General features: G+C 44.9%; 3 protein-coding genes and 1 long non-coding RNA gene across 5 annotated transcripts in view; 2 read left to right on the top strand and 2 right to left on the bottom strand.

Moving 5' to 3' along the window:
- LOC136467289 (uncharacterized) overlaps positions 1-15,100 on the bottom strand; it is a 233,004-nt gene that overhangs the window by 203,368 nt on the left and 14,536 nt on the right. The gene's annotated exons all lie outside the window — the stretch shown is intronic.
- Positions 1-15,100, top strand: part of LOC136467292 (uncharacterized) — a 218,258-nt gene that overhangs the window by 120,714 nt on the left and 82,444 nt on the right. The gene's annotated exons all lie outside the window — the stretch shown is intronic.
- On the top strand, positions 6,158-11,520 carry LOC136463790 (UDP-N-acetylglucosamine transporter UGNT1-like). Of its 2 annotated transcripts, none has more exons than XM_066462767.1 (10): positions 6,158-6,623; positions 8,243-8,319; positions 9,013-9,171; positions 9,285-9,418; positions 9,740-9,870; positions 9,953-9,997; positions 10,108-10,205; positions 10,885-10,992; positions 11,086-11,142; positions 11,225-11,520. In XM_066462767.1, the coding sequence occupies exons 1-10, from the start codon at positions 6,461-6,463 to the stop codon at positions 11,297-11,299; spliced, it is 1,047 nt and encodes a 348-aa protein (XP_066318864.1). In that variant the 5' UTR covers positions 6,158-6,460; the 3' UTR covers positions 11,300-11,520. The 2 variants fall into 2 exon arrangements, with proteins under 2 accessions (XP_066318864.1, XP_066318865.1); XM_066462768.1 differs by having other exon boundaries at positions 6,485-6,623; positions 8,243-8,380.
- Positions 11,853-14,402, bottom strand: LOC136463792 (uncharacterized). Its single transcript, XM_066462769.1, has 2 exons — positions 14,002-14,402; positions 11,853-12,415 (listed from the first exon to the last, which is right to left on the bottom strand). The coding sequence occupies exons 1-2, from the start codon at positions 14,197-14,199 to the stop codon at positions 12,197-12,199; spliced, it is 417 nt and encodes a 138-aa protein (XP_066318866.1). The 5' UTR covers positions 14,200-14,402; the 3' UTR covers positions 11,853-12,196.

Here is a 15,100-nt window from a genome sequence, read left to right on the forward strand (position 1 = left end):
ACAATTTTAGGACATAAATAATTTCAAATGAAAACATCGTCACGACAAAATTGTAGATCTCAATCGAGATCTAGAACTTTGATATAAAGTTTGTCTAATTCGACTTTGTTTTAAGAAGTTATGAATCTTATTGCAAGATTAGAACTTTGATATAAATATCCCGCTTTCGGAGGCGCTCGTCTTTCACTAGACACTAAGCCCCCTGAAAGTTAGCTACACCGGATAGTTCCATCAAGCACACCCCAAGGGAGAACTCAAAACAATCTAAGTTTTATATCTAGAATCCAATAATGAGTATGAGCTTATAATACTTAGTCCATTTCATACAACAAGAGTTTTTGAAAATTATTTATTACAATACCAGAGTTTACCGATTCTTAAGGATATGATAGGCAATATGGATTTGCCGTTTTCTTTTTGTTTGCGGAAGACATTACTAATAGTTCATCCTTACAGTCAAGTTTTATTAGCAGTCATGATTACTTCATTAGCTAATCATTCTAGGTAAGCACCTGTTCTACTTTCAAGCAAGACTTAAGCAATCAGAACTATTTCACCATCTTTCATCTTCCAGTTCTTACTACGGTCCTAGACCATAGCCAAGTTGTACCGTCTCACAAAAACAGCGATTCATGGACCAATGTATCCCAGTTGGGTACCTTGAAACACACGCCCTATTTGTATCCTGGGTACAAACAAGATCACCACATTCCACTCCTGTCATGGGGTCCAGGTCCTCATCCAAATTTAGACTCTAAGCCCCCACACTTGAGACCCGATCTCAATATGGTGCTTAGACCTCCATCTTTCCCCGTCTCCAATCAATCGGTCTAGAAAGAGCCAGAACCCACGATAAGAGTGTAACGAGCCTTTCGACTCCCATAAGCAAGTACGTGCTTAGGATAATAAGTCTGTGACCTGACTACCATCCACAGCAATGGACGGTCCTTAGTCGACATGAATAGGAAAAACAGTGTAACCAAGCGAAGCCCCATTGGCCGCGGGACACAACCTATTAACACCCACCAATACCCATACCATATCACTGCCCTGTCTCCATTTTTCCTTTCATCATTTTATTCTGAGAGTAATAATAATCCCCTATTATGAGCAACGTTAGGTTACTCACGCTACTGATGACCTAAGCATAGCATCTACTCGAACTTGCACTAGTAAGACTCTTAGGACAGGTGTATCTATGCATGTGGTTTCTATAAAATTCCTATAACGTAAATGCACAACACATATAAATAGAGGTTATGCACCGGGGCGTGCCTTGGACAGGCGCGGTGTCAGCTGAGTTAGTCAGTGGCGGCTCCGGGACCACATTCTGCATAAGAATCTCCTCCTCGTACTCCTCGATGATCTCCTCGAACCCGTGATCGCCGGTGGTCACGATCTCCGCCAACTCGTTCTTTACATACATGCGATGATGATACAACACTTAGCATTTAGACAACAACAACTCTTAAACTAAGAATACACATACTAAGCTACTAAGCGAGCTCTAATTACTAAAGTACTAAGCGAACTATAATCTTTACTAAGCAAAGTGTTGGGTTCAACTAACAAACACCTAGCTTTACAAATGAAGGATATATCTTTATTTCTACTAATGATTTAATGTATATTGAAACAAAGAGCATTTAACTACCCTAATGCTTAGTTTATTCTAAAGCTACAAAAATTACAGTGAGCATATAATAATACAATGAAGCTACCATAAAAATTTCAGGACCAAAGCTATCACCAATTTACCATGAAAATTCCTACAATGATTCATTTTAATAATATGAAGCACTTTCAAACGATTTAATAGCTCCTGGTGTCAACATGTATATATATGAACTAAATACACTAACAGATAGATCACAATTTTAGAAACTTAATAAAATTTGTTTCACAATTTTTAGATACCTACATGATTTTATATTAATTACTAAAGATTAGTTCAGAAATTAAATTAGAAAACCATTCACATATTCCTAGAAAAGGAAAAATAATCTCCCGCGTAGCCCACGCGACGCAGTGCGCGCGTACGCAGCGGCCCGCTTTTGCGGCCCACGCGAGGCTGGCCCACGACGGAGAAACCCGCGTGCGCTGGTGCTTTTGTAGAAACACCCCCGCGCTATCCTCTATTAACACGATGACTATGCGCACTATTTCTACAGATAGTGTTTATGCAAGAAGGCCCTCGTATTAACCCGTATTCGCATCGGAGAGGTCCCCGACGCCTCCGCGCTCATCGGCGTGGCATTGACCGGCACTGGGCCACTACGCCAACCAACTGGGGAGTCCCTCAACCCATCTAGAGGACTGATGCTCACCTATGGGCCAACGCGCAACAATGGGCAGCGATTCAGAGACTGGAGACGAAGTAGGGCGACTTCTTCGCGTTGGCGGGCAACCTACGGTGGTGACAACAACGTTCCGATGAGCCACGACGCTAAGGGAGCAGTAGAGCTAGCGAGTGAGCATCAGTGACTCACCAAGGACCTGGTCGAGGCGATGGTTTGGCCAAAGACGCCCCGAGCAAGGCTGGCTGTGTATGCATGGTGAGCTCGGCGACGAGCCGTGATGGACACGTCCATGTTAGTAGCGTTGGAACAGCGGTAGGGGTATGGCTTTGGTGCACATGGCGAGGAGGGGTTCGAGACGAGTCTAGCAGTGCAGCTAATTTGGCCTGAGGTGGTCAGATGGAAGCTGCCCTTGGTGATGGGCGGACTCAGCCTTATCGGCACGGTGGCGGGAAAAAGCTTCAAAATTGAAGCTCAACCGGGCGCCATTCAAGGCGGGGTGGGGGTGGGTAGCTAGGCAGCTGGGTGACGGTGACTTTTCCTTGCTTGTTTTAATGGCGTGGCTCAGTCTACCATGACAGCAACGAAGAGAGAGGGGCGGGGGTAGGTCAGAGCACAGCTCGTCCTCGCCTTGGCGGGATGCGAGCGGTGTGATCAGGACGCACATGCGCTAGCGCTACGGACAAGGCGTGCACGCGTTCATGACCGACACGGCATGAGCGACTACTGCGCCTTTATGGGTGAGGCGACAACAGGTACGGCCATGTGCCGATGCCACGGATACACCAAGCACGCGTGCAGTAGCGGTAGGGCCACCGGTAGGGTGGACAGCGCTGCAGAGCCGCAGGGGGGTGCGGATGCGACGGCGGGGCGACAGCAGCGTAGCGCGGCTGTGGCGGCACCAATGGCGGTAGCGCGAGGCAGGACAGCAGGGGCGGGGCCAACGACTCGCTGTGGCCGGCCTCAGCCAAGCCCAGGCAGGCTCGACCGACCCAGCATGGCGGCACGGGGTTACCGCGAGGCTGTGTCGTGAATGAATTTTAAAGCACCCATAAAAACTAAACGAATGATCTTGGAACCAAGCCACCTTCACCATGCTCAAGAGAGCATATTAGGCTACCCCTAAGAACTAAAATATAGTACTAATCTTTAACTAGATTTCTCGGAATAAATTCGCAAACCCGGTGCTGTCAAACTATTTTTAAACTTAAGAATTTTCTAAGTCTTTAAGCTAGTTTTGATTTCAAGTTCTATTTCTAAGCTACTGGATACACTAGCTAGCAATGTTATTTTTCTACACCAAATATTTCATTGTCATCTACAAAGTTCATACTTCTAACTCTAGTTAAGTGCCACATATATGTTCTATAGTATTTTTGTTCAATAAACATTGGTGTTAAACCCTACTTGATATACATGAGTTGTGTAATAGCTTCTCAGTTAACATTTTTATTGATCATTTTAGGTTGTAATAGTCTATCTATTCATTCCATCACATGCATTATCACGTAGTAATTTGTTTAGGGCATAACACCGAGGGTGTTATATGAGACAATCACCACTGTCAGTTGGTGACACGAATCGACAGTGATGATTTTCATCGTCGTTGGTTACACAAATCGGTGGTGATCACCGCTGGGTTGTATTACGAGAACCAGCGATGATAAGCAACATCACTGGTTCTAATAAATCCGCCTGTGAAAGTGTCATAGGGGATAACTATTTCTATAATAGTGTATGGCTCAAGTAAAAATATAGAAAAACCACAAACTAGTTACATAATGATGAGCTCCTAATATTTTTTCTAGCGTACTCTACCTCACCTTTAAGAGGGGAGGGGGGCTTGGACCCTAGGACTAAAAAATAGCCTTGGATGCTAAATAGAAGGGCTAAATATTGCTATCATGTGCTCCTTCATCCACCTGATCACAAAGTTTTACATCACAAACTTATTTTTAGGGTACATAACATGATTTGCCTTTTATTACAAACGTCCACATGGTCTAAAAACTAGAGTGAAAAGAAGCGTCTAGCGGCACGCATCATCATTCCCAAAATCCTTGAGTGTAGAACATAGACATGCCACATTTCCTAACCATAGTTCTCGAAGTCATAGTCAGGTTGATCTCTTAAAACCAAATTATTTCAGTATGATTTGTACTAGACAACATCTCACCCTATGACTACGTTGCTTTGAGGTAAGTGGAATGCAATGATAAAACCTACTATTTGGTTAGGGGCTAACTTTAGCGTTCAATATCTTAGAAGTATCCTCCTTAACAACCTCCCACTTATCCCCATTCATCCCAAACCATCTCACGCATCTTCACATCCTAGAAGCTTTTATGAGTTTTAACAACTACTCCCTCCATTCTAACATAAATAACTTTGAGTTTTCAATTTTCTAAAAAATAACATTCTACAAACATGAGACACTAACTCCTAACGCGGAGCTAATCATGCAAACAATAACTACCAAATCTAGGACATATGCTCCGGGAAAGGAAAGGAGATGAGGGTACGCACGTTTTTTACGAGCTGAAAATTTATATATAGAAAATTATTTATTTCGGGACGAAGAGAGTACAATTTCAAGAACAAGTAAATTTCTTGTATGGCCATGTTAAACCTCGATATTGCTTCAAGATTTTGGAGTGCTTATTTTAAGCAACAAATAACTCCTGTGTGGAAAAAAATAAATCTTACTATTGCTTCAAGATTTTAGAGTGCTTCAAGATTTTGCTTCCAATCTTACTGAAGTTTTATTGTGTGGCGAAAATAAATCTTAATATCCCAAAAAATTTCTTGAGCGGCGAAACCAAACCTCGACTTCGCTTTAAAATTTTTTAGTGTTTATATTTCTAAGCGCTTGCAGATAATCAACGAGGGCGCGGGATGCACCTCTATGCTCTATGCTTAGCCTTAAGAAACAACGGCGGACATGCTGTATGCGTAATCTCAATATGCAATTATGTAAGGTGGAAAAAAAGTAGCACATGGTATGTAATGAGGTACTTCCCAAAAATGAGTGACGCGAAGAATCATATATTCATATGGCCAATCTAGATCCTCGATCCGTTGAACCTGCAGCCCTGGGCTGGACAGATCGGAATCGGACGTACGCCATGGGATGAACGACACCGAGCGCCACCGTATCCCGGCTGGTGGATCGCTGGATCTCATCCCCTCGCCGAGGATTGGCTTCTTTAATCAGGCCCTGGCTCGTGAGTGCCCGGTGGTGACATCGCACACTTAGGCCATGTTCGGTTGCAGTGGAACCAATCCAGGAGGGATTGAACCAGGGGTACGTGTGTAGCGAGACTGACCATCGCGAGTCCTCCAATTCGCAGGTATGCAAGATCTTGTGCCGATGCCGTGGGAGGACCTAGCGCCGCAGCCGTCACGCTCGCCTCCGGGGGATTCGTTCCATGACTCCAGAGTAGTGGTTTCATTCCTGGTGGGTTGCGGCCGTATAACCAGGTCTTTGCAGGCGGGGTGCGGCTGTATAATCGAAACAGACCCGGTATACAGGGTTTCATAGGCTAACTGAACACGTATTTTAGGGAGGAATGGGATTGAATCCAGGCCAGGATTGATCCACAACCGAACATTGCCTTACCCGGCTGCACTGTACTATCCCCTATCCCCAATCGTCCACTGATCCACTGGCCGAGTTCGATCGATGCTGTGACCCCGACGCGATCGCGACGTGACCAACGGTCCAACGCCGCGAAGCAACGCAAGTCGCGAGTCGCAACGTGACGCGCGAGGCAGGCCAGGCACCGAGCGGCAACCGGCAACTTGCCAAAGCGCGCACCCGTCCGTCCGCTTCCAATAAAAGGCGGCTGGCTGCCGCGCTGGCCAAGCCTGGCAGGCGCCGGCGCGGTCGGGCAGAAGCTTCCGCTTCCGCTTCCGCTTCCGCTTCCGGGGTCGCTGACCGGTGACCGCATCGCCGAGGCGAGGACGAGACAGACAGCGCACCCCCGCAGGAGCACCCGTTACCCGCGTGCTGCATCGGGGGGCCAGGGCCAAGTGGGTGGGGACAGAAATATCCTCCTGCCTGCTGCTCCTCGTCCTCGGCCTCGGCGTGCTCGCGGGCGGGCGGGCGGAGAAGGAGGGGCGAGGAGGCGGATCGGGGAGCGGAGATCCCGGCGGCCGGAGGGATGGCGAAGGGCGGCGGGGAGAGGGGCACGCTGCTGCCGGTCTCGGCGGACGACGGGAAGGGCAACGGCGGAAGGGGAGGCGGCGACGATGCCGCGCTGTTCAAGGGCTCCGCCACGACCCGCCGCGGTGCCGCCGCCGCGCTCTCCTACATGGCATGCTCCGGTACGCGCTACGCCCGATCCGCTCCCTCCCTCCCGGGCGGGCGGCTTGGTTTGCTTGTTTCTGCAGCGGTCGCGCCGCCGCGTGGACTGCTCGCGGTTCGGGATCGGGTGGGTTGTTTCGTTCGTCGCGTTCAGGGAATTTGGGGACGCGAGAGCCCCTGCATCACGTGTTTGACTTGTTGCTTGTGCTAGTCGTCACGTTTTCTGTTGAATTCAGCTACGTGATTTCGGAGTTCGTGCAGGATGGTTGACTCGTGCTTTGGTCTTTCGGCTTTTGCCAACACGACCGAGCTTTTGGGAAGAGGGACCATTTTCGTAGTTCTGTTGCCTATGGGTTATACGCAACGTACAAAGTACATACTTCATACATGTTTATGAAATTCTATATGTAAGTAGGAACTGGCTATTTCATACAGATAACTGAATTTCCCATCATGACGAATCTGTGACATACTGTCCTAGTGTTAGCTGAATTCTGGTCGTTACAAATGGGGCTACTGTGCTGCCTTATCTGCCTTTGGAGTTTGGAGTGGGCCTATGCTTATTGCTCGGGCACACTTGTAGGGGAACATGACCACAGAACCCTGTTGGAATAGGATTTAGAAAGCAATGCGCCATTTAATAACAAAGTAAGGTTTCTAGGTGGCATATGTATGAATTTGGATCAGACAGAGGGCCTGTCAGGAAGAGTGATGGTTCCCTGTTATCTCATGTACTATATATTGTTTGGTGCTGATGATAGGATGTAAATTGCTTCAATTCCCTGTTTGGATGATGGTTCAATTGGATAAGAATAACCATTTGATAGAATAGATACATCATTGTCCTCATCTAACTATCTAGCTAGCTAGCCTTTTGAACTGAAACCTGCCCATTTATCATTAGTTGCATGACAAAATTGGAACGAAGGAAGGTGGTCCCACTGAGGAAAATGAGCAAACCATTTTCACTTTAGGGGGGAAAATTGGTGTGGAAGATTTGAGTCATTGTCAAGTGATGAATGAGGTTTGGATTGCACAGTTAAACTCAGCTTCCATTTATATGTGCTTACTGGAGGTTGGAGAACTGTGGACGGGTTACTGTAGTTGGACTGATTATGTTGGACTTACTAATGATACCCCCTTTTGCATTGATAACTAAAATTGGACTGGAACTCACTTGTGTTCTGCTGATAATACCAGTTGAAGGAGTTCTGCACAATGCATGGTAGTCAGTTTTACTTGAATCGTTTCACCTTAATTTTGGATTATCTCCGTTGCTTCTTTTAAATATTTAGATAGATCGTGTATTTGCATCAACCATCTGGTTGAGCAAGGAAAAATAATAATAAAAAAGGTTTCTTGATCATTGTTTTGTTTGTTCTGTATTCTCCTTAACATGTGCAGTGTGCCAATGCAATATTTAGTTATGTTGTCTCCACATGTTATACTTGTGTGCCTCAAATTATCGTACACACTGTTAATCTGCTACAAGTTTATACCCATACATTCATTTGAGTTCCTTGATGATTCACTCTGTGATGCCATCTTTTTTAGCCACAGGGATATGATTTGTTATTGTTTTGTTTTCCATTTTCAGAACCCATTTGTTGTACTAATTTTGATACTTTTCAATTTGCAGTGTTGCTAGTGATGTTTAACAAAGCAGCTCTGTCTTCGTATAATTTCCCTTGTGCAAATGTCATCACGCTCCTTCAGGTACTGGATGTGTTCTGGGAAAATCTGTGGCGTGCATGGTTCATGCACTTTTCTGGATGGAGTACGTGAAAGTTACATGTCTGTGTTCCATTGAATTATTAGCAAACAATTTCTTTCAAGTTTTCAGTGTTGTATGGGTCTATGTGATTAGTCTAGTCCAGGGTTCAGTTTCCACTGGTAACTGGTTTTTCCATTGGATACCAGGAGAACAAATCCTGTCCAGGAAATGTGTAAATTTTTAATTTGAACTGATTAATAGTAATCTGTTGAGGACTTGGTGGGAACCTCATTTATGGTGGTAAATTGGAGGAGCTGGTAAAATTCAAGCCCAACATCTACATTTTCAAATATCAACAAATACTTGGGGGGTGACCGTACATATTTTTGTAATCAATTTGTTATTGAAAATATTTAATTTTGTCCCATGGTATAGTTCCAAATATCAACAAATACTGCCTTTAATCTTATTTCAATAATGTTCCAAGTCTTGCTTGAAGTGCCGCAAAAACTTCACTTTTTATCATCCCTGGGAAATAGTGGATCCCAAATCTTTCGGTAGCTTTCATGGAACATAGCTTTATAAAACCTTCCTTTGCCTTTGGATGTCTGTTGGCTAAACTTCTTGGTTTACATTTGTATTCTATCATTTGTGTATTTCACCTTTCTTTGTTAACACTTAACAAACATGTGCAGATGGTGTGCTCAACGTGCCTTCTTTATGTTCTGAGACGGTTAAAGATCGTCTCCTTCACAAATAGTGATCCATCAGTGCCTTCTGATTCACTATTCTTTGTGCCGTTTAGGTTGTTGTTGCGCACCACCCCTCTTTCCTTGTCTTATTTACTCTACATGGTATGCTGACTCCCTTACAAGATTAATGTGTTCAATAATTAGGCACATGCATTTCTGTTCATGTTGAATTCTCGCTGGTGTTTACTGTTCTTTTTTTTTTTTTTGGTAAAAAGCTAGCTTCGATGGAATCGGTCCGTGGAGTTAACGTCCCTATGTATACAACTCTACGGCGCACAACAGTCGTGTTTACAATGACAATGGAGTATTTCCTGGCAAAGCAGAAGCACACCCCACCTATAATAGGCAGGTAAATATATGGATATTTGTTCTGTTCGCTGTTTCTCATTATTACCAGTACACAGTTCTAAGAGTTTCATTTCGTTTAATGCATTTATGCCCTAGGCAGTGTCAAACATAAGTATTTGAACACATTATCGATTTTGTATAAGCCTTTGATTATATGATTATATTTGTTTCATCCAGTAGTAATAGGTTTCTGTACCTACTACTGTACCTGTACCCTTTTTCTTTGGATACAGCATTTGTTATGCTGAACATTTTCAAAACTTGGTACTGTTCTGAATCTATAATGTTCCACTATCTGGTTGTTAACCAAGCTTTTTATCAGTGTGGCTTTGATTGTATTTGGTGCATTTGTTGCTGGAGCTCGAGACTTGTCATTTGATGCTCGTGGGTATGCTATTGTCTTTGTGGCCAACATTACGACAGCCGTTTATCTTGCTACTATCAACCGTATAGGTAAAGCAGTTTCCTTTCCAACATATAATGTTCTTTGGCCGTACAAAATCCTTCTGACCAGATGTTCTTTTTCCTCCCCTAGGAAAATCTAGTGGCCTCAATAGCTTTGGCCTGATGTGGTGCAATGGTATTATTTTGATTGCCCTTTTTTCTTCTCGAACACTATTTGATTGCTCTTAACTTCAGATCAATCTTCTTATGTCTTACAATCTTATAACCTGTCTGCCTGGATTTCAGGACTTGTCTGTGGACCTTCAGTACTGTTCTTGACATATATTCAGGGTGACCTAAAGAGGACCATGGAATTTCCCTACCTTTATTCCCCTGGGTTCATGGTAACACTAGATTCATGGTTAAGTTAATTTGTGCATGCTTTTGTCAGTTTTAGTAGGCATTTAAAGACTGTTTGTGGATGCACGAAATTCAAAAACCATGAGTCTTGTTAATTATCTTCATCGGTGCGCTTGTACTGTCAATTAGCCAGTTAGCCCTTGGACTCATGCTGCGGCTGGAGTTTGCAAGACATTGTTCTGTTTGTTTCACTATCTTTGAGATCCGGTCAAGTCTAGAAATTAGCTTGGATTGCACATGTTACTGAAGCACATGAGCACTACCTTGTGTGTAGTCACAGAGTCTCACTCACTCTCACCCAAGTCAAGTTTTGCTGGTGCTGATAATTTTGATAATACCACCCTCTAGTCCTTTAATATCATTTATCATGTTCTAATTTACCAACAATTATCCATAATACTATTACGATGACCTATTGATAGTGCCTCCAGTTTGAAACCTCAAAATTCTTTCATTCAGTCCAATTACTAGTGCATAGTATAGCTGCTGTAGATGATCTTCAGGTCACTTTACATGATAATTTGTTTATTTTTCATACTAATTTAACACTCAAAACAGGTAGACAACGAAAGAGTGAGTAATGTCAAGTAGTATTCCATTATATCATGTAATGTCAATAATTTGAAGTTATGAATGTCACTAATAATGAAATTTCACTTGTAGGCTGTGCTGCTATTTTCGTGCATCTTAGCATTTCTACTGAACTACACTATCTTCTGGAACACAATCCTGAATTCTGCACTCACACAATCGATGTGTGGAAACTTGAAGGTACAGCTGCCATCCAGTCATTCCACTCAACCGTATAGGCCAACATAAAAACCATTCTTGAGTAGTGATATTCATATTACACTGTTTCTGCAGGATTTCTTCACCGTTGGAATTGGTTGGGTGCTATTTGGTGGCCTTCCTTTTGATCTTGTAAGTTTTTGGGCTTGTTTCTTATGCGCCACTTATGTTTGTATAACCTCCCGTGGATACTGAACCCCAGTTTCGTATGCAGCTTAATGTTATCGGTCAGGGATTAGGGTTTCTGGGCTCTGGATTGTATGCCTACTGCAAGATCAAAGGAAAGTAGATGCTGATGTCTAGTGGGATCGACTGGGAGTAGACGTTGGGTGTGACTTGGTGTTTCATTCAGGGCCCAGTGTGCTTAACAAAAGTAGCGTTATTTATGCTGTTTGCTCCTACATATGGGAGAGAAATTTTGTATGTTTCCTGTATGTATTAAACTTCAGCCCTCATGAACACTACAAAACTGACAAGGAAATAGAGTATACCGAATTTTTACTGTCGCTTTATGATCGTTTCTCTCTTAAACTCGAATAGACATGCAAAATACAATGAATAACTTATGTGAAGGGCACATAGAAACTTGAATAACCGTGCAGAATATAATGAAGAACTTAGGTAAAAGGCACATGATACAAAACGATATGATCGAAAATCAGTCTTTAGGCTCAAATGTGAAACATGCACCGGTCCAAAATTGATTACTGTACTTCCAGTCTTCAGGCTCAAATGTAAACATGTACCGTCAAAATTGAAATGTTCATTAAGGCGTAGTTCAGAAGCGCAAAATGGTGCATCACTCATTTTATGCATACCCGACACAAATCAACGATGCAACTAAACAAACTAACTTTAAGAACCATGTCAAAAACGCTGAAGACAGGTTTTGGAATAACATAATTGCAGTCGTCTTGTTGCAATGTACAAGCTACTTACTTCCAAGATAGAAAAAATGAGAATACATGTCATCACAGATATCACACTGTAATCTGTAATTCGTAAAACAAAACTTTCATAGCTTTAGAAAAGCTCAAAGGAGGTCATAACAAACTTACGCATCTAGAGCCTATATAAGCTGGCAGAACAAACAGTTCAAACAGAACTGAGATCTCTTGCGTGCACCAAAGATGTAGCACATTTTTGCCCACCGTCTATATCTACCACACCTCAAGCCATTTGAAAATTACTCGGTTGGCTTGTCCGGGTCATCTTCCTCAGGTTCTTCCTTGTCTGGATCATCCTCTTGTGGCTCCTCCTGAGGTGGTAGTTGTTCTTCCTCTTCCTCTTCTTCATCGTCATCTAGAGGATCATCAGCCGGTAATGGATGCGGTAATGGTGTCTTCATTGGACTGAACTTAGGGAAGATATCAGGTCTCCTCCCAGGCTTTGGTCTCTCCCATTCCTAGCAACATTCAAACAACATTAGAAATTAATCTTGATGTCAATATATTGAAGCGAAAAGAAGTGTATGGAACATATCTAAATCACTATAGTCATGTTTTGTTGTGGACGCTTTCATTGGAAAGCAGTACGCGAGGAAGAAGAAGAAGAGGGCGCCAGCTCTAGTGGCTGATTCTGGGCCATAGTTATCTGTTTGGGGAGCTGCTGCTACACGTTTGGATATGGAGAGTAAGAATAGTTAGCAGGTTTGTTAGTGTACAGCTAGCCATTGGGGGATATAACTAAGGACCAGCTGATTGTGAGGGGTAAGCAGAAGCAGAGTACTGTTGATCAGAGCCTCCAAGAGAGGGCGATCTGGCTCTGCTGCTGCCATTGCTTAGGTTTAGCCATTGTTGAATAATCCCAGATCATCAATGGACAGATCGTCCACACGACCACACCAACGGCTAGAATAATCATTGAAAAAGTTGCAACAGATCTGCAATCGCTAGTTCGCTACTTTGGTTATAAAAGAAAACCATTACCAAGAAATGCTAGGATCACTATCTTCATATATCACAACATGTAATACATTCTCTCACGAAGGGCGGGCCTGGTGCAAGCGGTAGAGTCTTACCGCCTATGACCGGAAGGTCCTGGGTTCGAGTCGCGGTCTCCTCGCATTGCACAGGCGAGGGTAAGGCTTGCCACTGACACCCTTCCCCAGACCCGTACAGAGCGGGAGCTCTCTGCACTGGGTATGCCCTTAATACATTCTCTCACAATCAGCTTCAGCCGGCTTATCAACCGCAGAAACCATCAGCCAAACACTGAGAGAAAAACACTGTTCCATGGCTGATAAGCCAAGCTAACAAGTTCAAGCGAACAGGGCTGGATGGTTGAAGCCATTTACATAGTTTGGCCTTAAAAAATTAAGGCAGTGAGTTCACCAAAAACAGCTCATGACTGCTCGTCACAACATTCTATCACTTTGATAATGGAAGACTATTACAAAGAAAAGAATATATAGAAGCTACACATTCTGAAGGCGCCACAGTGCTCGGCTGCACTTACCAGGTTGCAGCTGCAGCTGCTGTTGCACAAATCTAAACTAAGAGATATTGTAGATTAGTAGTGCATACATGCGTCCACAGCAGCTGCAGCTGCCAAATAGTGTACAGTCAGTATTTAGGAGCGAATATAAATTTGAAGCTCCAGATATCTATCAGCACAACAAGCTACTAGCTGCAAAACAATCCCCAGAAAGTCCAAGTTTATGTTTGGACAGATGAAATTATTACATTCATAATAAATCAGTAAGCTTAAATAAAAATTATCATTTTCGCAGGGGTATCTTCGCCAGACATATACGAAATGGCAAAACCCTAAAAAAATCGATGAAGGCCGAAACCACATCTGAAAGCTAAAGCATAAGGAAGTAGTCCACACCACAACCTATGTATCTTTTCTACCGCTTTTGTCTACCCCAATCCCTAAACCGGTTCTTGGTCAGCTTAACTGACCCAAAAAATTAAGCCTCCAATCCCACAAGGACAAGCCACTAAAATCAAATGAACTGAAGGTAAGTTGAAGAGCTAAGAGAATTACGATGGGGAAATCCAGGGGCGACCGCTTGGTAATCTTCTCCTCGTCGGGCGCCGCGCAGACCACGAGCGCGCTCCACCTGCGCCGCCTACCGGCGGGAACCGGCACACGCGCGAGGGCGGAGGCCGACGCGGGGACTCCGGGAGCAGCCGCCACCGGCGGGGCGGCGGCTGGAGCCGAGAGGCACCACGGGGACGCCATGCGGGAGGGGAGCTCAAGGGCCCTCGGTTCGCCGCCTGGGCTGCTGGATGGCTGGAGGAGTCGGGCTGGAATTTGGGTTCCGTCTCCGTGTGGCTTGGTGGAGTAGCGGCGGCTTGCGAACCACCGGCGGCGGCGGCTGTCTGTAGAGAGTGGAGACCGCCTTCGGGGCGATAAGAGTCGACTTCGACTCTTCGAGTCGGCAACACTTGCAGCAGTCACGTACGCGCTGCGTGTCCGGATGGCGTATTCACGAGGTGCTTATTCCGGCCCACCGCGAGTTGGACGCAGCCCAACAAATGAATTAGGCCCATATGTTGGGCCCTTTTTTGTGGGCCGGAGTGAACCAGCAACTAATTCGGCCCGAGTCGTCGCCGTTCGAGAGACCCGTGGGCCGTGGCGAACTGCCGACCCACCATGCCACCATAACGTGCGCGTGTGCAGCCGTGCTCGTGCACACATGACACGACGCGACCAAGACCAGCCATGCTGCCTCCCGGGAAATCACCAGGGCCGCATGGCGGCTGCCACCTGCAGCCCATGCACGGGCGGCAACGGCAGTAGGGGCCGGTCCGGTCTCGCCGCGCCTGACACGCGTTTGCCCAGCGATAAGTTTAATCGCCGAATCCGAGCTCTCTTGACGCGCGCATTTTCAACCAAAAATCTCGCACCACTCACGTACAGTATGTACGTACCTCCTATCGGTCAGTAGATTATTCGCCTGCAGAGCGCTGAGCGGAGCCGAGCCGTGGAATAATTATTAAACTAACCTTTCCACTGACCAAATAACCCGAACGTGCAACGTGTGCATGCAATGCAGCAGCATCTAGCGAAGAAACGCGAATGTGTGCACACGCACGGACGTTTCCAAGTGCTGAAGACACGGAGTCGTCTACGGACGGGA

Source organism: Miscanthus floridulus, chromosome 7 (genome assembly GCF_019320115.1).
Source record: "Miscanthus floridulus cultivar M001 chromosome 7, ASM1932011v1, whole genome shotgun sequence".
Taxonomy (NCBI): Eukaryota; Viridiplantae; Streptophyta; class Magnoliopsida; order Poales; family Poaceae; genus Miscanthus; species Miscanthus floridulus.